Here is a 26,798-nt window from a genome sequence, read left to right as displayed (position 1 = left end):
AGCTGTAACCCGATCGGGGTCTTGTCAAAAAAGACGAGGTCATCAGTGAAAGCTAGCCAGTTCAGCCTGAGGTGACCTAACTATTGAAAATGAAGGTACAACAGACCAGAGATGGTCAATATCACTGATGTATGTGTTAAAAAGGACAGGGGCCAGGACACAACCTTCTTTGAGGCCCACCTGGGTCGCAATAGGTCCTGACACCATTCCTTCCGTGGTCAATCTCACTTTAATTGATGTACCCGTATGTACAATTTCCAATAGCTGCACCAATTTAAGCAGAACACCCCAGGTTAACAACTTGTTCCACAAGATGGTACGGTTGACTCTATCAAATGCACCACTCATATCTATAGAAGCCATATATGTAGTGCCAGTGGAACCCATTTTTTACCGCCACCAAGAGATGGCCCATAATAGTAGTGTTTAAAGCTGTGCCCATTGGTGGTCGAATTACCACTTGAAAACATGAAATTACCCATGAAATGAAATGCACAAGCCTGCTATTCAGGTCTCTCAGCAATAGAGTGGAAAACATTTTACTCGTGGCATCCAGGAAACAGATAGGCCTGCAATTGCTGGGCTCGTTGACATCATCTTTTTTAAAGATTGGAATAATAAGAGATTCCAACCAGGTATGAGGAAGACAATGCATATGAAAATGTGACCTAAAGAGAATTAACAACAGGCCAACCCACAGTTGGGGGTCACTCGTGATTACTATGGGTGCTAGTCTGTCAGGGCCAGTGGCCCTGGAGGCCTTTGACCTAGATATAGCCCACAGTAAGTCATCCATGTGTCACGGGCAACCCTCCTGAACCGTGATCCCAGACCTGCTGTCTATCACAAATATCTTTCCTGGTTGGGCGTACTTGGTCGAAAGAAATGCTATCCAGGAATCAGCGGTAATATGGCAAGACATATATGATTTAGTGGAGCCCCCCATAGAATTTATGATAGCCCAGAACTCAGCAGTATTGCTGTTTTTCAATTTTTCCAAGAGAACTTGGTTGTCTTTAATGAGCATTTGGGCTCTGAGGGTTTTGATGTATTTCTTGCCGCTCTGCATAATAAACTCCTGTTAGATGATATTTCTTTGAGGCATTGGAGGATTTTAGTGTTAAAGTGGTGTACAAAAAAAAGGTCAGACTGGGCTTTTCCCTTTAAACACTAGTTTGGTATTAGTTTCTAAAGTGTCGACAAGTGATAGAGTTCCATTTAACATTTAAGCCCCCCCCCCAATGCAGAATTTGCAAAGTTGAACACCCACATGTGCATGGCCTTTTGGCATTAATGCCTGTCTTTGTGGGTGTCATAAAAACACAAAAACAAGCATTCGCCCCATGGGGACCACACAGCCTGGAACGCCCTATCACTCCACATCTACCTCCCACTCTCCATCATCATGTCCACAATAAGCCTCAGCACATATCTTTCCCCATACCTAATCCAGCCAGAACACCTCTTCTGCCATCTTCATCTATCCTGATCTTCTTATCCTGCCCTGCAAATCTTCTATCTTTTTTCACCTTCTGCCTTTTGAGCTTCGTAAGGCACTCCAAGACCCACTGGGTAGAGCCATTGCTGGACACACATTCAAACCAAATAAATAAATGAAATACTAGTATTCCCAAGGAAGTGCTCCCCCGGGAACTGGCTACCCAAGTGGAAGGAACGGCCTGGCAGCTTCCCAGACACCCAAGTCTGGTTAGTGAGTGTGACCTGTTGTCGGAGAGTGATCAGACTGTACAACTTTACTTTTCACCTGTACCTGAATGTTGACGCGAGTTTTCCCCAGGGGCATTTGCAGTCTTTCCCCATTGCCTGAGTGTCATGATTTTGGGTGTGCTTCTTAGGTGGATGGGTTTGCAACCGTCCACAATCTCATTGTCTGATTATAAGTGTGGCAGTGACTGTTTGGTTGGGCTTTGCTATCCTGCAGGATTCCTGGGTGTGACCTCTTAGCACAGGGGTTATCATCCTCAGGTTGGCTGGGCTTAGCAATGTGTATGTGTGAACTCACTGTAGTTGGGTTTAACAACCCTTATGCGGTGCCTGAGTGTCTGTCTGAACCTTTTTTTGCTAATTGTGGTTTGCTTTGCACCTCCCATTTGACCAGGGTTTGAATGAACAGCTTGGTCTGGTTGCATCTTCCTCGTTACCAGGATGTGATAAGGCAAATGGTGTATACGACTCATGCGCCTCTTTTGAAGAGCACATTCTTTTATTTTTGTATTAGCATACATTCAGTCAATATGACTTTGTATACACTACAACCATCATAATAACTTTCATCAAATACCTAATAAATCTTTAGATCTAAAACATTCCCTCATTTAACATGATCACAGAACATTGCTATACAAATTCGCAAAATTAACACCCATCGATAAAACGGTCCAATTTTTCATTCTGTGGTCCCAAATTAGCTTAATTACTATAAGATCTATAAAAAGTTTGGCGAGGGTATCACGTTCCACAGGAAGATTCCGTGTCATTTCCAGGCATGCCTCTCCACACAGTCTGCAGTATCTTCCATTGCCAGGTATCCCTAGCCTTGCCCCTTCAATCTCTAAAGAACTAAGCAAGTTAAATTTCATTTTGAAATATCTTCTGATTGTGAAGTTCATAGGATAAGCAAATATATATCCGGCGATACTACAACAATTCTGTACCCGATCTCGCATAGTCATGTATGCCTGAGTCAACTGTGAGAGTGTCGCTTCCGGATCCATCGCAAAAAACCTTCCATAGAACATCAATCTTTTATAAACCACCATTGTGGTAATGCCTTGCAAATATAATTCTAAATGAATATACTCTTTGGGCGCAGCCTTTGACAGTCTCAGCAGTGATTTCAACACTTTACCTTCCAAAACCCTTAATGCCCCACTCTAATTCCACACCCAGATTTCAGCACCATATACAATACAGTGAAATATGTTTGCTCTTTACAGTAATAAAATAGTCTGCACAGAATGTCCACCCTGCTTCCCCACAAACCTATTTAAGGCCCCAATGTGCTGGGTGATCTTTAAGCAGACACTCTCCCAGTGTGCCATCCACTCAAGCTTATCATCAACTACTACCCCTAATTATTTATACGTAGACACTTGCTCTATTCTCTTTTCATCAAGTGACCAGCAGTATTTCCTTAACTTAGATGGAGGAGGTGCAAATAGCAAAATCTTTGTTTTGTCCATGTAAATGTTGAGACCATTGCATGTGTGCTCGTATGTAATTGTAGAATCATGACCAAGAGACCGGTAGGTAATCCCCAAGCGACGAGCTTGCCCCATAGTCACTCTCGAAGGATGGTGTCGAAGGCTGCACTAAGTGTTCCACTAGAGTGACTAACGTTGTCAAGTTATGAAGTGTTCTAGACTTTTAGTGAAATCCCATCTGATTTTGCGGTAGGATATTGTTCTCCTCAATGCAGTCCCGTAGGCCCTTTACCAGTACTCATGCAAATGTCTTAGAAGGAATTTCTCGCCTGGCTAGTAGTGGATAATTTCCTGGATTCTTCCAGCTAGTTGTAGGTGAAAGGGTCCAATGAAAAGATTCGTAATACAATTGTTTCGAATCAAAAGGACCGAAAAGCAAAACATCAAATGCATTTTTTTTGTGGGGGTCCCCCACCCAAACTCCTGTTTTTTGCCCAAAACACACAATTTTTACCTATACCAAGCCCCCCAAAAAAAATACATTTAAAAAAAAAAGGCATTCGATCATTGGTTTTTCGATCCCTTTGCAGCAAACGTATTGTATTTGACCCTTTTTCATTCGACCCTTTGACTGGACACCTTCCAGCTCCCTTGCTTGTGGACTGGTACTATGCTACTATCCATCTAGGATCTCGGCAGAGCACCCTTTTCGCTAATACTTTTAGACAAACGATGGAGTACTTCCGCCCAAAGAATTGGATTCATTCGAATCAATGAATTATATGTTCCACCTGGGCCGCACCCAGAGATTAATTTCACTTTTTTTAAAGTATAATCAACAAATCTGCCACTGTGATTTCATTTTCCCATTCCAGATTTCCACTGACCAGAAATGGATCTCAACAGGACGCAGCACCTATTGTACCTTCTACGTCAGCTACCCAGTCCGAATTGGACGCGCCAATTACCAGTGCAGCGAACTATTTGCAGTGTTGATGAGAATCCAAAATAATCTATGTTCATTATTTTTAACATGTTGTGCTAACTGTAGCCAAATTTCACTATCATTTTTCCTAAAATGACCCCGCATGCATCTCTGGTACTCCTTTTTCAGAGTCTTTATAGCTTAACTGGTGTTTATATTACCTCCAGTTTTGTCTGATTGATACACTACCCTTTGTATGTCCAGTCTTAATCGTCTTTTTGACTGTTGCACATCTTTATAGTATTTCTGCTTCCACCCAGGTTTTTTGTTACCTATATCTTCCGATTTCCCATACCCTCTACTTCGCGCCTTGAAACACTTGTGTATAGGCGCGTTATAAATGCCGTATCATATCACCTGGGCCTTCATTGTGTTAATGGTCGTCTCAAACAAACGAATCAGATCCTTATTATGGATATCTGCACACCCATGATCTAAAAAACTAAGAAGCTTTTACATTTTCTGCCTGCCAGTTGGTTTGCTTTAGTCACCTTTGTAGGATTCCAGCGTACTGTATTTATTCCCTCATTAATCCCTGATTTAAAGTCACAGCACCGCTATGATCATAGGCTTGCGACTTAGGTTTCCCATTTCGATTGGCACATAGTGGAAAATTATCCTTCCAGTACGTAGCATTGTTCGAATGGTCCCTTTTGCAACCTCCTGCAACATCAGGGCGTGGTTGTCTTGTAAATTGTGAGCCCGGGGGTGTGTGGCAATGAGTGGGGCTTGTTGGTAGATGAAGGTGTTTTTGGGTATATATATATATATATATATATATATATATATATATACTTTGATAGGGGTGCAGTTGCTTGTACGATGGGACTTCAGTGGGTGAGATTTTGGATGTCAAATGTTACGGAGAGAGGGGCTGTGGCAAATGGCAGTGGGGCTAGTGGCCATCTATAGCTGTTAATGACCGATGGGGGGGGGGGTAAATGGCTGGGATCTGGTTGAGTAAACAGTGGGAAAGGAGTCGGAGGTAAATGTAAATGGCTTTACCATGAGGGAGGAATTTGGTTGTGGATAATGCTGTGAGGGAGGCTGGGACAGATCAATATAGGACACTTGAATGAGTGAGTGCTGGGATTAGGATTTGCAAGGGGAATGAGGTTAGGGTGCATGGCTGCAGGGGCTGTGTGTTTGTAGAGGGAAAGGCCAGGGTTCAGTGCAGGTAGAATAGGACCTGGATGATGAAAGGTGAGAGGAAGGCATGTTGGTCGGCCACATGGCAGCAGTAGGTGAAATAAATTATAGGGTGATTGACTGGGTGGGGCCTGGATATGAAAGTAATAGTATACAGATATGCAGGTTTAGTTTTAGAAAGTGCAATTGTGCTCCCCATCATTAAGGAGGTGGTGCAACAGTGGTAGGTTCAATTGGTTGGAGTTAGAACAATGGCGGCCCCCTGCGCAACAGGCAAGAGTTAGTTTGTGGGTGTAATAGTACCTGCGTCCTGGCACATGGTTTGTCGGGAACCAAAACTCCAATGTTGCCAGTGGGTTAGTTGCTGGCTGATATGACAAACCTTGCTTTGTAATGGCGCTGAGGGTAGGTTGTTGCCGAGGTTGTAGCCTTAGATTGCTTGAGTTGTTGGATATTTGAAATAATGGAGAAGGGACTCCTGACTCGTTTTCATCAAAAAGGGTTTAATGTAGTAGGACACATAGATCACAGGTCTTGCAAAGTGTGCTAGTTGAAAGTGAAACAACAAGCCAACGCACGTTTCGACCGTAGTCTTTATCGAGGCAGAGGAGGTGGTTGGTCCTTAGTAGGAAGGAGCGCTTGAGGAAACTCCTAGTAGTTGTGGGCGGTAGGCTGGTTAGACAATCTGAGAATGAGGGTGAGGCGTTCCATGGTTCGGAAGTCCGACATGAGTGGTAGGTGATGTGGTGAGGGATTGGGCTGATGTGCCAGGAAGGTGGATGGGTGGAGCTTAATGTGGACGTGAGGTGGGAAAGGTATGAGTTATTGACCAGGACTAGCAGGTGGCCAGTGACTTGATGTCGAGGAGAGAAGTAGTATCGTACAATGAATGGAATCAGAGTTTGGCTGGTAGGTTGAGACTATGTAAAAGGGTAGAAATGTGAGAATAGAAGCATTCAAGTGGCAGTGAGGAAATGAGGATAGGTGCTGTTGCCGTGAGCGGATTATATGGTGGTTGGTAAAGATGACTGGGTGGAGCTAGACGCAGATGTGAGGTGTGCAAGGTATGTATGGTGAGACTGGTAGGAGAGATGCAGTAAGAGCAAGACAAAAGGTATTGCATATATTTTGTGTTTTGTACAGCTCAGACACATCTCTGTATGGCCGCTTCAGAGGACTCGGTCCACCGGGTGCCAGAGCAGAGTCCAAGACGTCTATGTGGATGACGCGCGGATTCCAAAACAAAGGTAGGATCCAGAGAGGGCTAAGTGGGGTGACTGATTCACGCGGGCATTATCTTTGTTGGGATCTAATGCCTCATGTTTAAGTGGAAGGAATGGGTGGGGCAATGTTGGAGAGTCATTTCCAACATGACTCCACCCCCACCAAGTCTCCTCTGATGTCACTTCAGAGTTGGAGCACACTTCACAAAAAATGTATCTCTTACGAAAAGGTTTTTAGGAAAAATACAAAATCAGATAAATTGTATCGTTTTAGATGTGAAATTAAGTAAGTTAAAACATTAACAGCAGGAACAACACTTTTGTGTTAAAAATCTCATTTGAAGGTCTACGGATTGAACTTGCCCACAGTTCCAGTTAAATGGGTTTCTTCCAAGGAAATTAAACTGCCAAAGTATTTTTATGTATTTGCTGGTTTGACAAACGTAATAAAAGGGTTTACTTTTGCATTTCAAACTGCATGCCGCTGTGGGTGTCATTCAGTACAAGCAAGTGATTGTGTCACACATGTATGTTGTTATGTGTTAAAGTCTAAAGTCGCAAATCACAGAAGATTTTTTATGCTCAGATCACTTTGATTGTTGGACTTGTCTTGCATTCATGGTGGGAATGCGATGATCACTTACCAGTAATCCGCATTACTCCTAGTCCTACGCTTCCTCTTAACAGTACTCAATAATGAAGGCGATCCACCTTCTAACAGAATTGCCAAAACATACTTTTTTTAAAATCCCTTCCTCCTGTGGTATAAAACTCTTGACCATAGCCAGAAGCCACCTGCTATTCCAATGGATCTAGTACAATCTGCCCAACAGGGAGTGCGGGAGGGGTGCAAGTACTGTGAGGGAAAAGAGCAGGACTGGAAGCAATGAAGATTACCAGAAAGCAATCACATTATTACCTCCACACTCCTTTTCCTCATCGCAGTACTTATTTGCAAAGAATACCATAGACCTCCTCACCGCATGGAGAACATGTACTGATTAAAATGGTTGGAAGCAGAATTGGTTATTAAGTTATTGTGAACACTTTGGGGCTTGCATGAGAGCCATTAGTCAATGGGTAAAAACGTGTTGGCTTAAGTTGAGGTCTTCATGGTGGGATGCCACCCGATCCCTGGATCCCTCAGCTATACTCCATAGTATCAAACCCATGACCCGTCCCTAAAACTACTATGGGCCATATTACAGAAACTTTGCAGTGGTGCAAGAGCAAGTAGCAATAGGCAAAAAGTATTATTTCAATACATTTTTTGCACATGGGCAAAGACTAGCAGCAGGGCAAAAATTTCCATGGTGCAAAAATGCCTTGAAAGAATGTTTTTTGCATTGGGGCTTTTTTGGCCTTAGTGTGAATTGCATTTACACCAGTGCACAGTTGAGGTAATCCCGCCCATGTGTATCCTGAACTCTCCTATGAAATCCTATTAATTGTTGGAGCCCCTTCGCTGTGAGGTCTCTATTCTAGTATTTTTAGAAAGATGTGCCATTCCCTTCTTGCCTCTGAGGCACTACCAATCGCAGTTACTGCCTCGGCCTGGGGTAGTAGTATTGTGATGTGGGATTGTGCCTCCTTTGACCATCCCTAGAATAGCCATTGCTTCCCAATGCTTGGCCTCCCCTGGATGAGCTTATCCCACCTAGAGCCTTCCTTTTGTTCTCCCACAAATGCATAAGAAAAGGAACTCAACGCTGGTTCCTAGCATAGCTGGTGACTCTCCACGTGACAGTTCACAGAACCCGGCATTGGCTTCTTGGCCCAATGCAGCCCACATGTAGCCAATGAATTATCTGTGTGTTCCTACTCGACTATTCCAGAGGGATATTGTTGTTTCCATCTATAGATTCCTGTTTGGAACCCACGTGGGCAAATTACGCATCAATTACCACTGTTGTTTTCGGTTCTTCATTGGCCACCATAAACAAACCAAGGAAGGATATACAACGTGTGAGTCTTTCAGCCGGGACTCCAGGTGTAGTGGGCGAAGGATTCAGAGAAGTCCCTGTACTTCCTACTCTACTGTATTGGCCAAGTGAATGCAAGTTTAAATATGGTTTGTCAGAAAAGACATTAACACATCAAGCACCTCTTGATTTTATTATGTGGAGATGGGATTTGTGTTTTTGATTTAGTAGGTGCCTTTTCTTCTCAGGTTACAAGTAGAAGGGTGGGGGATATTTACTACACACTCCATCAGAATGTAGGTCCCCTGGTCCAAAACCATACTCGGAGGAGGCCAGTGGTATGGCCTTCCCGTCTACACCACGGGTTAACACTGGAGTACCAAAAATCTGCACCATTGAACCTTAAACTGGTTTCCTTTTCATTTCACTGGCCAGTAGCCTATTCAAGACGGATGTGACTTAACTGAGCTCTCCTGTGTTAGGCAGAGTATCATTTGATTTACCCAGACATGTTATGGGGAAAGGAGAATGGTACAGACATGGAGAAAAAAAATAAAAACAAACCAGGAAGAACATTTGTTGGAAGCGGTAGGTAGGCGGGTGCCGCTCACATTGTTTTTATTCTACTTTTGACTGGGTGAGAGGGTGCGAGTGTTGAAGAAAGCATGATCCCCTTGCATTTCAAAGAACAGTCATAGGATTTCAATACAATTCTTTTCACGGTTCAGCGATGACAGTTCACGTGAGAAGGATAAGTGCATGGCACACAGAAAAGACTCAGTGCAGAATGGACAAGAGGCACTAGGACTTATTAGACATTTATTGACATGTTCTGGTTCCAATATAATACTTCTATTTAAATACAAAAAAATAAATCATGATTTAGTGGACACCTTTGAAGCATTTTACAATGTTGCATCTCCATCTCTTTGGATTCCTTCGGCAAGCCTTCCTAATTTCCCTAGGAAATACCCCATTGTCCATTAAACCACATGCATATGTTACAAAACTGTCCCGAGACAATTTCCCTAGCTAGTTTTGTGAGATCTATGTGTATTTCTTGATTTCGTCATACAGGACTAACACGAACGCGCCTCCCATTCCTCTCAGCACATTGGACCAGGCGCCCTTGAAGAAAGCTTTGCCGCCTTCCTCTTTGGCGATCTTCTTCCAGCAGTCGATTGTGCCCGTGTACATGATATCAGCTGCGGAAACAAAGAACCGTGTGTCAGTCACTGCAAAGCCAAGCTGACAAAGTATCCCCCCTCCCACCCACCCATCACCGACCGATGAGCACAGCCCTCGATCGACAACCTCTAGGACTGTCCCAGAGGTGCTCTCCGAGTTCATTAAGGGGGGGGGGGGGTTTTCTGGTTAGAGGGATAATGTTCACAAACAGAACGGAGAGATGTTTAACCATTTGCCCTAGCTCAGATATATGGCCATTTTGTTTACTTTAAAAACACTATGCTTTGTTAAGGAGAGAAATGTACAGTGGCACATCCTGTGTTAGGAACATGTATGGGGGTGAGACTACTTATTTCTGTCATACCGTGGATACCCTATACACAACCGATGTGCGCAGTGGCTCATTTTATAAAATATGCACGAATAGGCAGTAAAATAAGTGTAAAAATTGAGTGCTAAAAGCGTATACCAGTATTTACACCCATGTGACCACTCTAGGACATTGGGGGTCATTATAAGTTTGCCTGTCTCCCACGGGAAATACCGGTGGAATACCAGCAAACTGACCTACCGTTGCCATCACCTGATATCCCGGTATTCCCAGGATATTCCCGGTGATGGAAAGGGCAGTAAATCCCCATCCCATGGAGTCATGCGGTAATACCAGCAGTTTTTTGCTGGTAGGGACCGGATTTACCTCCAGCTCTTGGCTGGAGGTAAATCGGGTAACCCCCACTGGAAAACCTGTAGTTTGGTGGTGCAGTAAAAGTACCGTTAATGTAATTACCACCACATTTACTGTCACTTTTACCACTAGGGGTGTTGCTAGGTCTGGAAAAGATCTGGGACTAAGCTAATTTTGGGACTGTCGGGACTGGGGGCTCGCTATAGCTTTTTGGTTGCAACCCCTGAGCTTCTATCCGGGGCTACAACCAAAAGACATGGGGCTCTAGCCCCCTTTGCCCCCCCCCCTAGCAACGCCACACTGCCATACTTGTAATGACCTGCATTATCTTCATATTTTTCAGGCAGATAAGGAGAAGGGAGGGGAAATAGGTTTCCACTCGCCTGCAAAAGCTCTCCGTTTTACGTCAGACTCATGGTGGTGTAACCCTTATTAATTCCTACTGAATCCGCTTGCATTTTTACGTCAGACTCATGGTGGTGTAACCCTTATTAATTCCTACTGAATCCGCTTGCATTTAGCACCTGCAAAACATGGGTGGATTCCATTTTAAACACCGTCTGCAGCTGTAATTTGCAGGTGGCATTTACATTTTTCATAGGACAAAGTAAAATCAAATGGTGAAAGAGATTTTGCCTGTATTTTCGCTTTTCTTTTGCTCTCTGTTTCAGCCAATCAGGTGGCTAGAAACGCAAGCTAGAACACCGTGTACTTCCCACGCATACCAGCCACCCGAGGCACTTCGCCAGGTGTCTCTATCTGGATTGAGGTGGGGGGGAAAGGAAGGCCATCCCTGCTGCATCCCCACACCACCAACATCTACCGCACCCCCAAGACATAGTGCCCCCTTTCCCCACGCCCACGTACCTGCTGGACCGGAGCTTTCTGCTTTGGTACCAGCACTGCCTCCTAGCCCTCGGCACTTGCCATAGCAATAGAAAAGGGAAATCTTGATTTTTTTTCTTTTTCATAAGATATTGGACTCGCGCATAACATGTGGAGCCCATCTCCCATAAAGAAAAAAAACGATTTGCACCCCGAACGGAGGCATAGGGAGTGAATAGCAATCACCCCCTTGTTGGGGCTGGGGGTGCGTACATAGCCGATAACGGCCCTTAGCCCTAGACAAAGACCTCGCCTTGCTCGGGCCTGCCTAGAATTGGTCTGGCAGGGTGTTAATGTTCATGGACGCCCCGCCGCTTCCCCCGACACAGGGGTGATTACAACAATCTATGTCAGTTTCACAAAGACCTAGCCAATGGAGATCAATGTATATGGTTAAGTGTGGGTCCTTAACATTTAATGGCGATTTTGGGCACAGATATAATAAAACAGTCTGCATCAAACATCTCAGGATGTCACCCATCATTGGAGAAAAGTGTATTGTGGTGGTGAGAATCAGTTTAACCATTTAAGATATTTAATTTTAAAGATTATTTTGTATTTACTTTTCACACATGCATACTTGTCCCAGATACTATTTTATATTTTGATCAGAAATAAAAAATATTCACTCATTAAAAGAGGCACTTATGTTTTTGAAATTTCACGAACATCACTGAGATATGAGATGGATTAATGAAGTTATCTCTGACTTTAAAATAGGAAGGTTTCATTTAATTTAGCTCCCACAAAAAAACACTGAATCCGTGTTCTGGTCTACTCTGCCCTCTACAGCGCTCCCTAGCCCCTGCGCCCAGTGGTCAGGTGCATGGTACTCAGGGGCGCCACCAAGGGGTGGCCAAGGGGGGCCATGGCCACCCTTTTAGAAATGGTGGCCCCCCCATCGGCCACCCCAGCGAAAAAGCAAAAAAAAAAATCTTTTTCGCACTGAACTGTGCATGAACAATAACATGCCCAGTTCAGTGCGAAAACAAATCTTTCTTTTTTGCTGCGACCTTGGATGGACTCTAGTCAGATCAGAGAAACATGGTGGCCCTGCACCCCATTGATCGATTTGCGCATGCTCAGTGGACCCGGAAACACAGCCTGAGCGCGCGCATTTCTTCTTTGGCTCGTGCTTCCAGGCTGTGTTCCAGGCTATGAAAAGGAGACCTGGGCTGTGTCGCTGACTGGGGGATTGAATGGTTCCTGGCAAACACTTCAGAGCCAGCTGAGGATAGTATGTGTGTGGCACCAGGGGGGTGGCACTGCAAGACCACTCAGGAATCTGGGAATCCTGGGAAAGATCAGTGTTGTCATTGCTAGGATGATCAGCAAAATGTGTCTCTCCAGGGGTTGCCACATTTATCATACGGAATTAACCTTTATGAATTCTAATGTAATGCCCCTTGAACCTGTAGGTGTTTAACCCAAACCCTACCTTTGTCTAGAACTAAGCATTTTCGAGGACAGGTGGGCTATAAATTAGCAAATGTGCACTGGAATAGAAGCCTCTAAGGGTGTCCAGTATCCCTATTAGGTTAGAAATCGTGACACTCAATAAATAATAGATCCGATTCTGACTCTGTTCTTAGTGTTCTCAGAGAACAATATCCTATTTTATTGTGGAAAGACCCTTTTCCCTGATAGTTCTGTATCCCCAGCCCATTATGACAAAACTAAATAAAGATGATGCACTCTGTCGTCTAACTAGCATGTTTTCTTTTGCTCCTATGTTGCACTACCCCACATCCGTGCCACGTTTCTAACGTATTGTATTTCCTCATATCCGAGCATGCCATGCAGTACTACTACTGCCATATTTCCTAGACTTGCCTTTTTCTCTCTGACTGGCCCACTATCCTGTGTTGTCCGTTGATCTCTTTGCCAAATCTGATAATACTTGGCTAAAAAGAGGCAGTTAGACCACTCTAAGGCACACCCTAACCCTACAATGAATTGGAGTATGCCTTACAAGGCTCCTTTTTTAAATGCCCCTTTTTAGTTTGGGCTATTATGTGGCAGATCCACCTAAAAGCTGAAACTATTGCATTAGAAGTACAGATGGGGGGAGATGGCATATGAGGAGGGAAACAAAGCTTTAATGTAATGTTTGGTTATTTACCCACCCATTGCCTGCCCATGGCTATTCTAATCCCTATGGTCCCTCCAACCAAGTACCCTCCCTCTCTCCCCAACCCCTGCCAAAGCACCTCCTAGTGGGAATTCTTTGAGCTCTCTTTGTTCATGGTTTGCCATCAAACTTTGCTTTGAAGAAAACACTGGCAGGCCCTTCAAAGGCTGTATTCTGAGTGTTAATGACTTCATTTGTGCTGTAAATGAAATGTGCTACTTATGTAATAGAAATGCCTTAACCAGGTCTAGCACCCAATTTATAAACACTATGCGTGTCCAGTGTTGAAGTCCTGTTAAAAACAAGTATTGGCAAAGTCAGCAGTTTTGGCTTGTGTAGACCTATTAGGCATTGCAAGGCACTCCTATTAGATGCCCAGGCACTCACACCGTTTGCACCTGCTACTATCAATGGCCAGTTAATATCACTCTGGCATGGATTATTTGGGCCCTCCCGTGCGCCTGGGCTTGGGAGGGCTAAAGCCCCCCGCCCCTCTGACACAGCAGTCATCTTAAACAAATACACTGCTCTCCGAGGTGAGAAAACAGGCATTGAAGCGAAGGGTGAAGGCTGAGTACAAAAGCCTGCCAGCCCATCAGTAGGACTCCCTCCACCCCCATGTTGCAGCTAAAGGCTTAACTGCTGGCTCAGCTTTTACATGGCCCATGCTTTCAATAATTACCATTAACAAAAGAAAACGTATATTTGTGTGCATGTGGGGATTGTATGTATGTAGGCATGCATGGATGAAAGTATGTATGTATGCAATGGAGTGTGTAGGTGGTTGTATGTTTGTGTGCTAGGCCTTGTCTGCAAGTGCACACCTGTGAATGAATGCAGTGTGGATGGTGTGATGTGCGTGTTAACGAGCGCACAATCTAAATGTTCTGGGTACTCGTGTGAATGACAGATCAGCTGTGTGGGTGCATGTGTCTGAATGTCTCCATATCACTGTGTATCTGAGGAGGGGCATTGGAGCATTGACATATTTTGACAAGAGCATGGCATGTTTTATTGCCGTTTTTGGGCAAAGGAAAGTCAATGTGAGTGTTTTTATGTGATGGTGGGGTTGGAGTGGGGGTTAGAGGAGGGAGAATACTACAGTGGGGCTGACCTGACTGGGTCTTACTGTAGCATAGAATGTTGTACTTGCATTGAGGTAAAAGGCAACATGATGAGTGTTCTTACATGGGGAGTGCATGTTTCCTTATTTTGAATTGGGTCTTTATTTTACTGGTGTTTAAGGTCAAAGGCAACATACATATTCTTACATGGGGAATATAACATGATGCGTGCAACATGATTGTACTTATATGGGCGGATTTGTGTGATGATATGCTATTTATATAGTACTTTGGCCAAAGCGATGTACAGAGAACAAATTTACATCAAATATATCACCCAGCCGAAGTTTGCACTCATTTAAAGAGCTTTATTTATTGCATTTATTGACATAGCCCAAACCCGTAAGTATCATGGCAGTGATACAACTTGGTGAGCAGGGAAAACAGTACAGTACATAAGAGAGGGGTAACAAGGTGCACAAGCAACGTAATAGTAGACGGTCCGTAGAGGAGGGTAGAGATCAGGGAGGTCACTTTGAAGTATGTATGAAAGGCTGAGTTGGCCTTGCCGTGATTTGAACCTGCAAATCACACTCAGATTACAAGAGCATGCGCTCAGCCCACTGAGCAACTTACTGGCTAGCCAGCAAGAGCATGTCTTCTTTCTGTGGCATTGCAGTTTCTTACTGGTGTTAAGGCCAACGGCAGCATAAGTGTTCTTACATTGGGGTGGTGGCATTTGTGCTGCCTGCAAAGCTGTTTTTTTTATTGTGGCATGAGATGTTTACTGCCGTTAGGGAGCAAATACAACATGAGTGTTCTTATATGGGGAGTGGGGGATTTGTGTAGCCAGCAAGGATATGTTTTCTTACTCGGGCATGGATTTTTTTCACTGGCATTAAGGCAAAGCTAATAGGAGTATGTTCTTACATGGAGATACTGGCATGTATTGGGAGAGCTAGCATAAACATACTTTGTCATAGTATGGTTACTGGCATTATGAACAAAGCAAACATGAGTATTTTCCTATGTGGGAATAGTGGCATATATAAGTGCACCAGAATGGACATGTGTGACCACAATCAATATGAAAATGCTTTTTTACACTTGCAGAGTACTGGCATATAGCAGACAAAATGAAAATGCTCCTATGCATTGTTGGCGGCTTGGCATCTAACGTACTTTGTATGCCTTACCCTACAAAACCGAATGTAAACTGTGTGGCATTTTACCTAATTTATCACAGCAAGTATACTGTAAAATGCACTTTTTTAACCCGTTATTTAAAACCTTTTCTCAAGGGGACAAACCCCCCTTGATTGGTTCGCCCTCCCCCACTACTCTCTGTCACTCCTATGCATTTGGCTGGGGGCAGAACAAGTGCCTTCCTTCCGCAGACTCTTCTTAATGTAGGCCATCCTACATTGGCTCCAGGCCCCACTTGTTACAGAATAATAGCTAAGCCTCTGGTGAGTTGGGGTGAAAGATGGATCTAATGGGCCAAAGGAAGGCGTGATATCTACTCAGACTCCTGGGCTTGGGGAGAGGACGGTAGGATGGGTGGGTTTGGGGGGAAATCACTAGCGCAGAAGGTTTAATGTCCCGTCTTACTAACGGTTTTCAAAACCTCCATCCAGCCCCGCCAAAATGTTGAGGCTGGATCCACCCCTGTGTGGCACCCTGTGTGCCACCCCAAGATTTCCTGTGGCCTCATCAGGCCACCCCTATGAAACATTTCTGGGGGCGCCACTGATGGTACTTTAACAACTTTATACAGGAGTGTTGTTGAACTGTGTCACAAATAAAAATACACTTTAATATGGGTGAACTGAAGAGCAATTCAGCCTGAGCGCTGTAGAAAGCAAGGTGAACCAGGCAAAGAGCCTTGAACTGAATGCGTTTGGCCACAGGAAGCCAATGAAGGCTCAGAAGAACAGGAGAAATAAGCAAGTGCCTTGATAGAGAAGTGGCATCTCTGGCCCCAGAGTTTTAAAGCACCTGAAGCCGCTGGATCAAGCAGGCGGGCTGAGTCAGGAGCAAGGAATTACAGTAATCTAAAGATGACAGAACTAGGGAAGCAACCGCGGGTGCCCAGAACTGAAGGGGGAGAAAAGGAAGTACCTTATGGAGGATTGCCGGTTGGAAAAAGCCCTTTTGACAGATTGCACTAATCCGAGGCTCAGCTGACAAAGAGGCAGATATGTTCAACCCTAGGTCCTTCACCAAAGAAACAGAAGACGGGAAAGGACCAAGGGAAGAGGGTCAGAAGAGAGGGGTCCATAGGGCAGAAGCAGGGGGAGGGGGACCACCAGTATTTCTGCTTTGTCACCATTTAGTGTTTTACGCTTTAATGCTCCCATGGCCTCTCAGCAGGTCCTAAACCTAGCTGCTCCCTCAGATGCAGAGATATCAAGACGGACTAGGATTTGGGTGTCATCAGCATAGGAGTAGCAATGAAAGCGGTGGATTTGTGTAGTGGGAGAGTTCTCAGGTGTCCTTGGGCTGTTTGGTGTGGGTTCAGGGGGCATTTTAGCACCACCTTTAGTACTGGCTCATAGTTGACGCTTTAGTGCAACCGCTAATTTTGGATTATATGTGATTCAGCACTCATTAACTTGGGCCTACGGTAGCACATTACAACCACTCGTTTTGGCTCTATGGGGCCCATCAGCATTAGTTTTGGTCCAGGATGTGCCGCAGTGCCACTATTAGTTTTAGCTCAAGGGCGCCACTTCAGCACCACCTAGTGAGAAGACAGTTTTAGCTCAGAAGGAGCACTTTAGCGCCACCATTCGTTTTTGCTCATAAGTGACCAATTGGCAACGGCATTCATTTTAGATTGTCAGTGGGTGCCCCCTAGCATTTAGCAGGAGGCAAGAAGGGGGTTACGTTGTATGGGATGTGGCATACCACATAGAGCACAAACTGAAAGGCACCGGGGAGGAAGGTGGGGAAAGCGGCACTCCCCTCATGTGTCAATGATTTATTTATTTGTACATTTATAAAGCGCACATAGCCCAGAGGCATCTAGGCACTAGAGCTTAAGAGATTGGTTACAGAGGTGTACTTCATCAGGTACAGTACTTCATGCATTCACCACATATACCGATATACAAATCAGGCACCGTATACTTAGTATTACTTAGTCACATAATGAATACATATCAGTCATGGCATATGATAATGAAGGTTACAGACACTAGTGCTCAGATAAGTTTGCCAAATAGTCTTCTTCGTGGGCAGTCGGAAGTGGTCTATCTGGAATAGGCCTAGTATCTATTGTTGGAGATCTAAGCGGAAGAGTCTCGTTTTTAGACTTTTTTGGAATAACCAGTCTTGCTTCTCAGTTGTACAGGCAGAGTGTTCTACAGTTTGGCTGCTACTACCGGGAAACTAGAACCACCTGCTGCCTGTCTCCTGAATCTCGGTGTAACGATGAGGTTGGAGTATGAAGCTCGTGTGGGTCTATTAGTTTGGATTTTTGACAATGTGTTTGCTGAGGTATGCCGCTGCATTGTTAGCGAGGCATTTGTGGATGAGAGTAAGGATTTTGATGATGCTTCTTCAATGCAGGCTGCCTCTCCAGAATGGGAACTGAGATGAGGCCTGTGTGACCAAAATGTGTTCATGAGTGCACGTTTTCAGAGGAGTCTTCTTTTGGGTTATCATTTTATTTATTGAAGGGTGTGTAATGCTTTTTATTTATACATTATGTCTCGGGAGGATAGCTTAGTAGCAACGTGCTCGCCTTGGAAGCAAGACGTCACGGAGCAACACAGGTTCGATTCTAGGGTCCGCGTCTAGAAACCGCTGGATATTAAGCGTGTTATAAATAACCTATCATATCATATCATGGGGAAGTATTTAAGTGGAGCAGTAGCTTCTGATTTGTATATTTGTAGGTAGGCCTTGCCTTCTTCTTGGATTCAATGTATGCGTATATTGTTTTTCGTTCAACATGATTTCTTTTCAGGAGCAATCATAGATGTGCTAGCTGCTCAGGCTTTAGGACGCGGTGTGCGAGTATTTGCTTGGCACGTGACATTTCCCCCTGGTGCTCACCCTGGCACTAAGTGCAACCTGCAGTGCCGGCGCAAGGACCGGATGTATACTGGCGTGTATCTGCACCAAAACCAATGGGAACTGGTGTTAGTTCTAGTGCTAATGGTGGAACGTTGATACTAAGGCACGGGGAGGCGTGAAGTGGATAGTGCAACCCTGCTGTGTGTATGGAGCTGGGACTGTTCTTTTTTTTAGTGGGGATGTTAGTGTTGTCGCTATAGCCAGTGGACTTATTCTCCAGGATATTTGTGTCCGCGCTGTAATTATGCGTGCCATATGTTACATCTGCCTTTACAGAAAAAGGAGGAATCTGGGTATGATGGAAACTGCTGACACTGCTCATCAGGGAGCTTGAAGGCAATTGGGACACAGAGTTGGATAATAACTGGAGCATTAAAGAAACTGAATATAATAAAAACTAGCAATGTGTGCAAGGGGGGGACATTAAAATATTGTTTAATAATTAGCATGTCAATCTTGTAAAATGATGCTGCACTGCTCCCTTGAACATGAAGCACAGCCACTTGCGGTAACTGATCTCTACAGCCAAGAGGAGCCAGGTCTGCTTGTTCCCAAAGTAGGTTTGTCGGGCCAGTCTGTGAATCGTGGAGCCATGGTCCATATTATGTAATGGATCACTGCAATGATGCAATGTCTGGATGCTTGTGGCCATGGCTCCTCTTTGCAGGTATATTACCAAAACATGAACAAAGGAGCAGCACTAAAGTTTCTGTGGTGAGGACAACAAACTAAACTTGTGGAACACTGTCTACTGTGCTCTGTGCAACTACCTGCCCAGCATCACACTAGAGTGCTCGCTCTGTACTGAGCTGTTGGTGCCGCTCCTCTGCAGAGACTCTGGTACACAGGCTTGCATCATGCCCTATAATGTACATAGGTGGGTGTGGAATTGGCCTGCATCACTTCAGATGCACTCTGCCACGAAACTGTCACCTGTCCATTGCACAATGACACGTTGCTGCTGCTCCAGCCATCTATTTGATGAGGCGATGATTTGTGATCTGAGAAAGGGGTCGCATGAGTTGGGGTCAATACATAAAAATAACAAATGGATCTGTGGAGGACCTTCCTGGGTGCGTGCAGGCGGGCATTGGTGGCAAACATTTGTGTGGAGGCCATGTGGGTTATATGTCTGAGCGTGCATACCAACCACATGCATATCAGGCAAATGTATGGACAGCACATGGGCAGCAGAATTGCTTGGATGCTACCTGGGAGTATCCATCTTCTAGGAACTTACAGGAGCCAGTCATGTGTTGCGGACACATTACAGGTGGCCCTCTTTGCACAGGGCCAAATGTGTAGGTATGAGGATGAAAGGCCTGATGAGTGCATGGAGTGAATACAAGGGAAGCAGGCGTGATTTAGATACTCACGGGAGGATGGACACATTTTATGCAATATATGTTGCTGCTTCTGAAGATGAAATCCTCATCTCCAGAATGTGGAACTAAACTCACCATTATTTTTCCTTCTCTGCTTGTGCACTGTACATATGTTTAGAATTTAGAAAACTCTTACCTCCTTTCCTTCCAGACTGCATCATCATACGACGTCTGACAGTGTCAAATGGATAGGACGCGAGACCGGCAACAGCCGTCACACTCTGGGCGATCATCCAGCTCACCATGATGTGCACATTCTTGGGATCGGGCATCATACCTGTGGGTGGATGACACTGGTGAACACTTGCTGCTGACGGGGCACGCACACGGTCAACCTAAAGCAGGTCCGTCCTGTACTCATGTCATTTCCCACAGGACAAATCCATTCAAATCAATGTATTTAAACATACAATAAGATTTTGTGTGAGCAACAATGTATCAATCTGCCATACAGCCATACATTGCTGTCATATGACCAATATTCACTTATCCATTCACTGATGATCTAGCTCAGGGATCTGCCACCTTTGGCTCTCCAGATGTTTTGTACTGCAACTCCAATCATCCCTATACTGCATAGTCAATGGTGAAGGATCATGGGGGGTCATAGTCCAGGGCATCTGGGGAGCCGTAGATTGCATGTCCCTGAACATGCTAATATAGTGTGGCGCCGGGAGCGATTCTGCAGTGATTGGGCAATCAGAGAGCAATAACTAGTCACTAGATAAGCCGATCAGATCTACTCTCAGTAACCAGCCAATCACTCGTGGAACCATGGTTTAGGAATTCTGTAGCTTTTCACCATCTATCCATTATTCTACATGTAACTCCACAGCTCTACGAGTCAGACACCTGCTACTTCTCTCCATTGTGGATTTCACTGATCAGCTCCCTCCATCCATTACCAAATTAGGATGTCCCTGAAGGTGTTAATTCGAGTCAATATTAAGGAATAAATCAAACAATTAACTTCAGGAATTATAACACTGTCCCCAGATACACCAAAATAATCCACCCATGATCACCACAACTAATATCACACCCAATTACTGAAACAGATCACCCCTCAGCTATCCAGACACACGTTCATGTGCCCCTCAAGCCATTGATTTACAAGTATCAGAACCCAGGGCTCTTTAAAAACATGGTTGATGTGACACTCCATTTTACAATAATGACTAATATTGAAATAATAGATCAAATCGCAATCACAGTGTAGGTAGGTAGGTGTGTAGATCTAATTTAAACACACCTTTAAACTTCACTGAGAAACTGTGAAATTGAATAAATGGGAAATATGACAAACGTACAAATGAAAACAAAATACAACTGTATTCCTAATTTTATATTTACAAAAAAGCAATGTCAAATAATTGCATTAAATGAGTGTAAACTGTCAGTGCCTCAAGCATTCTGTGTCCTCCCAAACCTATGCGTGCACTCTACTTTGGCCAAAAGACGTCACATCATTGCTACATAAAACACAAATAAGTCAATGTTTGCGCTAAATGTACACTATCTATTGCTTGGTCGGGATTGGATAGCACAGATGCTGCTCCGGTGTCACAGCCTCCTCCCCGTACATGCGCCCCAGTTCCTTTCCTCTCCCCTTATCACCGCCCCTCCCTATGCCCTTGTCACGGGTCCTCTCCTGCCCTTGGTACATTGTACATCCGCCCCCCCACCCCCACGTCCATGTCAGAGCACATTCTGTCACATGGCTGCTTACTTTTTCCAAACCAGTTCTTCCCCTCTCCTGATGTCCTAATTCACCACCCACATATCAGAAAGTGACCTCAAACTCATAAGTCACAATTCCTTCTCCAAGTGCCAATCTTGTGTCTGCCAAATATGACATACTCCCCCACCCCATGTGCCTGTTCTCAACCTCCCTGTCCCCCCACCTTACCCTTGGCGGTGTCATAGACACCAAAGTAGGCCGCTCTGTAAATGATGATGCCTTGGACGGAGACGTTGAAGCCCTGGTACAGGCCCTTGGCACCATCTGACTTCCAGATCTTGGTGAGGCAATTCCCCAGACCAGAGAACTCCCGCTGAGCAGGCCCTTTGCCCACATCAGCCGCCAGCCTGGTCCTGGCGAAGTCCAACGGGTACACAAAGCAGAGAGAGGTGGCACCGGCTGCGCCCCCAGAGGCCAGGTTGCCCAGGAAGAAGCGCCAGAACTGGGTGTGCTTGTCGACGCCCCCCAGGAAGATCTGCTTGTACTTGTCCTTGAAGGCGAAGTTGAGGGCCTGAGTGGGGAAGTAGCGGATCACGTTGGCCAGGTTGCCCCTCCAGAAGGAGATGAGGCCCTGCTCCTTGGGGATCCTGCGCACGCAGTCCATGATCCCCTTGTACTGCTGGTCCACCGAAATCTGTTTGCTAGCATGTTGGACCTGCAGAATTTGGGGTAGAAAAAATGGGATGGGTCAAAAACGGGCAAAAGATAAGTGGTATTTCTAAGGCAAGAAAATGTTATTACACAACACACACACATCAGTCAACTGCCGGAGTGGGCGGAGCTTACAATGATTTCCTGTGGGAATTCAGGACCAACCTACTCGCACTTAGCCCTGAAAAGGAGTGAAGATGAAATATGTTTACATTTGTACAGAGGTTTTATGACAGTACTGCATAAAATTAACCTATCAGTACGCATGAAATAAAAAAAAAATTATACTGGGAAGCAGTTGCCTTCTCAGTAAAGAATACACAAGAATACTGCTGTGCCAAAATAGACACGTCAAAAAAAAGGTCGTCAATACTATCGGGTTAATAGTGTGTGAATTGTTCCGATTTCACAGAGAGTCACTGCTGGGGCAGATGCTGCTGCAGTGTACACTTCTTTCCTTGGGTTACTGCTACGTCCACTCTGCCTTACCAGGAACAGCCACAGAATGCACATATCTCTTTGAAAGGCCTACAGTGTATCTTCATAGTATGGCGTGGGCATGCGATCTAGCGCTTTCCTATGCGGTTTAAGAAAAGTGCAGCAACCTGTATGCAGTGAACTTTGTCCGTATGAAAAAATAACTAGCTACAGTTTACGGCTAGTTTAGATGTCCATATTGGCCTAAATGGTTTGGAGATTAGTGTAATTGATAGTATGATTTATATGTTAGAATCAATGTTGTTCTTTTTTGTTGTAAATGGATATACACATGGGATATAGTTATAGTTTTCAGAAGGCCCTTCTATTTTACACTTCTTGGGAATGTGTTTAAAATGTTTCCTAGAATTCGATATAGAATGCATGTGTGGCAGAGGAGACCCCTGGGGAGGAAGGTGGCACCGTTTCATAGAGCATTCACGAAATGCGCACGCTTGCTGCATATACATGAAAACCTGCCACAAAACAAGGCATTTCGGCGATGGACCAAATGGCCGTCCCTGAAACCAACAAGTAAGAACTTCCATTTACTGCAGCGAGTGCGTTCCGCCAGTGGATGGCGCTACTGAAGGTCGGTCTGGCGCCCCCTGGTGCTTCCTGTCGGTATGTTCAGGAGGCAGTGGTCTCTGAGTCCAGAGGTCACTCGTCGCGCACGGGACCACCGAGTGTCTTGTCCGCTCGTGTGCTGAAGGTCAATGCCTTGACAGCTCACATAGGGCAGGTGTGTGGAATACACTTTCACACGGGACTCTCCAGCCATGGATTTGCGGGGCCTCTGGGGGGGAGGGACGGCTGGGGGTCGTATGCTATGCACCCCCAAAGGGAGGGGAGTAAACCAATGCACTGCAATCGGGTTTGGGTACTTGGCGTCCCAGAAAATCACAGACAGTTGATTAATGGCGACCCCACTTGTTTATCAGAGACAATAAACTGCGGACGCTCCTAACTCTCAAAGGACAGCGCGTACGCTCTATGAACGAGGGTCCCTTAACGTAGAGATGCCAGTCCAAACGTACTTTCCCATTCCACTGGTTTTACACGCCCGTTATTTTGGTCCGTATATCGTACATTTATGTTTAAAACGAACAGTGCAGCGTCTAAATGAGTCCCCTTTTACATGGCTGAACTCTTTGTGAAAATAAGATACACTGCACATCGTTCCACCTGGGGACCCCGTCTCTCGAGATGCGTGCTCCATACGCAATCCCCTATGCGCTTCCCTAGACGCATTTGCGTAATACAGCGCAGACGGCCAACCCATTCCATGGCGAGGCAGCCGTGATCCAATCCAGTGCTTGCAGCGTAACGCGCCCCCCGTTAGACCGGCTGGGAGTAAATACACGTGACGTTGCCCAAGCAGTGCAGCTCTCTGGCGCTCTGCAGAGGACTGTTCTATTAACAGCCGGGCCGGGGGGAGCCAATCCGGCCCTCGTGCGTGACTTGTTTCCATATTTAGGCACTAGTCTCAGCCCTGGGAGCCAGCATGGCGTCACCGGGGCAAGCACGCACATTGAAACGCAACATAGAGGCGGCGTCCCAGTGGCCCCTGAAACAGTAACACTGCCGTTCTTATGGTTATACATTCATAGCGGCGTATTTCGTGGTCCCTGGCGAGGTATTTCAGGCCAGTGGCAGCTGCTTGCGCAGGCTCCCAATGCCATGCCCCTGGCTGCACGATGCAAGCTTCCAGAAACACGCTGCGCAGTGCACAAGCCTCCCCTCACACTGTCCCGGTCACTCACCTGCAGCAGCAGCTTCACCCTCTCGATGGGCGCCACAGCTGTCTTGGAGATGGCGGCGGCCACTCCGCCGGCCAGGAAATCCTTGAGGAAGCTGATCACCTGGTCACTCATGTTGGAATCGATTCAGGTCCACCCGAGAAGATAAAAAAAACACACACACACAGGCCGGTGCCACTCTCTTCCCCCCCTGTGCCCTTCTTCCCCGTATGCACTGCAGCACCAAGCAAATGGGACCCAGCCGCCGGAGGGTGCCCACCCTTATACTCACCGCGGGTCTCGCGAGAATAAGGCAGGGCCGGGAGGCGCTCGTGTTTCCCATTGGCTGGGCTCTGAGGGGTCACGGGCGCCATATTTCGGCAGCATGGTGGGCTCTGTCAGGGCTGCCCTGCGCCCACGCTGCAGAGGGACGTTTAAAGGGCGAATTAAAGTTATCATGTCCCTTCCGAAGCATGTGCTCACAGTATTAATAGAACCTCGGAGGGTGGAGGGGGACAGGGGAGGATCCTGGGACAGACCTCGGGTCACATGTCAACTCTATTTATAAGGCAGAGGGCTCATAAACACCACGCACTCAACTGGAATACACACAGGATGTGCGATACATGGTGATGTTCAAGTACCATTTTTTAGACTACACAGTTTTCATGTTATGAAATGTGATGTGTTATATGCAGCTGCTCATTATGACTGATGCAAAATAAAAGCCAATTAAAATAACATAACGTTATCATATGCACTAAATGCAGAAACTTGCCACATGAGGAGGAACTTTTTTATATAATGTGTCAAAATGTAACTACATCCTCCCCAATACAAGGCATGCAACAATTCATGTTATGTATGCCACATCCAATGCATGCAATTCTTCTCTTACTACCCCACATGCCACTGTATGTGTCTTGCACTTATCTGTGTATCAATTAGCCTTATATCCCGTATCCTTGTAATATCTGTATATTTGTATATATCTGCATTTCTTGTATCTCTGTATATATGTACATATCTGTATTTCTGTTTAGTTACCGTAATCTTATTATAAGCGCCCAGATACCCCTGGGTCAGGCACGCTACATAAATACAATAAGCAAACAATATTATCTTCTCGTGGGGGTGTGTTACCGCCACGTGTATTCTCCACAAACTGGTATCCGCTCATGATGCTCCAAGACAGATAATCAACATTTAAATGCCCCATAACTCGCTGGTAAAATGCCATAAGCTCGCAAAGTGTCGCATGCCATGCCACGGGCCATGACATACAAACAAAAAGTGGCTCACACGGAACTACCAAACTCATTAAGTGAAATATTATGAATCATGAGTTCCCCCAATTCCCTGAGATATCGACATGAATTGCCACAATGCAGTAAGCCGCGCTTCGGCCCAACGCCATTATAAGTGCTGGGCTGCCCCCCTGACTCCCACCCCCTGCCCAACCCAATCTCACACCTGCCCGTCCTCCTACCTCTCCCAGGTTCCCCCCGTACACTCGTTGTGTTTTGTGTACTGCATTCCATCGCTTACTATTTGTGTATGGGTACCTACGCAGACAGCTCCGTTACATTTTGACTGTGCCAGCGTTGTACCACAAGTAAATAAATAACACAATACGAGCAATTCAATTCTGTAGCACTTACTGCCCCCAGCCGTGAAATCTGTCCCATGGCACACTGCACACATTCAATCAATTTCACGCCCCAAAACCGCGAAATATCACAGACAATGCACTGCCCCCGTGAACTATTCACCTCCCCGAAACCATAAGTCAGGAAGGGTCCCATGTGTTCTCTTCTGTGTAGGTATTTTGGAACACAATGCGGATGGAGGTGAACAGCGTTGGGAAGACGGATTAAACCAGACCCTTTAATTGACGAGGGTTCTCCCAAAATATGCCCCCACAAACATAGACCCCATTCATGTGACAGATCTCAAGCGTTTTCAAGTGGAGCTCCCAAGTTCATCCACGCTATTCACTATGGCCAAAGCGCAAGTGAGTTTGCAATCTGTCTGCACTTGCTCACGCTCGCCCAGGCATGCTCGCCACAATATTCCACACAGCATTCCGGAGGTATCGCTTATCAGCAAAATGAAACCATGTCTGTGACCTTTGCAGATAATCAGTGCCTTCTAGAAATACAGCATGCGCACAAAACAAGTTCCCACCTGATGCATATTAGCATAATATAGAAACTTTGCCAGGAGATATAGTTTACTCTTATGGGGAATGCACCACGCCTGATACAGAACTGCCATTATGCGTTCAAGGCCAAAAGACCTTTAAAAAGAGAAACGATTAAAAAAA

General features: G+C 45.4%; 1 protein-coding gene across 1 annotated transcript; it reads right to left on the bottom strand.

The window, feature by feature from the left end:
* Positions 1 to 9,248: 9,248 nt before the first annotated feature.
* Positions 9,249 to 24,931, bottom strand: SLC25A4 (solute carrier family 25 member 4). Its single transcript, XM_069631507.1, has 4 exons — positions 24,497 to 24,931; positions 21,774 to 22,260; positions 20,001 to 20,141; positions 9,249 to 9,648 (listed from the first exon to the last, which is right to left on the bottom strand). The coding sequence occupies exons 1-4, from the start codon at positions 24,605 to 24,607 to the stop codon at positions 9,491 to 9,493; spliced, it is 897 nt and encodes a 298-aa protein (XP_069487608.1). The 5' UTR covers positions 24,608 to 24,931; the 3' UTR covers positions 9,249 to 9,490.
* Between the last annotated feature and the right edge of the window lie 1,867 nt (positions 24,932 to 26,798).

This window comes from Ambystoma mexicanum, chromosome 6q (assembly GCF_040938575.1).
Source record: "Ambystoma mexicanum isolate Mex_15411 chromosome 6q, UKY_AmexF1_1, whole genome shotgun sequence".
NCBI classification, from domain to species: domain Eukaryota; kingdom Metazoa; phylum Chordata; class Amphibia; order Caudata; family Ambystomatidae; genus Ambystoma; species Ambystoma mexicanum.
The sequence above is the reverse complement of the archived record's forward strand: the minus strand, read 5'-3'. Positions and strand labels throughout refer to the sequence as shown.

Excerpts from the sequence above, each read along its gene's own strand:
- SLC25A4 (XM_069631507.1), bottom strand. The coding sequence starts at position 24,607 with ATGAGTGACCAGGTGATCAGCTTCCTCAAGGATTTCCTGGCCGGCGGA. Across the intron at positions 20,142-21,773 it reads TGTCTATGACACCGCCAAGG|GTATGATGCCCGATCCCAAG; the intron begins GTAAGGTGGGGG and ends ATCCACCCACAG. Across the intron at positions 9,649-20,000 it reads GCAGTCTGGAAGGAAAGGAG|CTGATATCATGTACACGGGC; the intron begins GTAAGAGTTTTC and ends TTGTTTCCGCAG.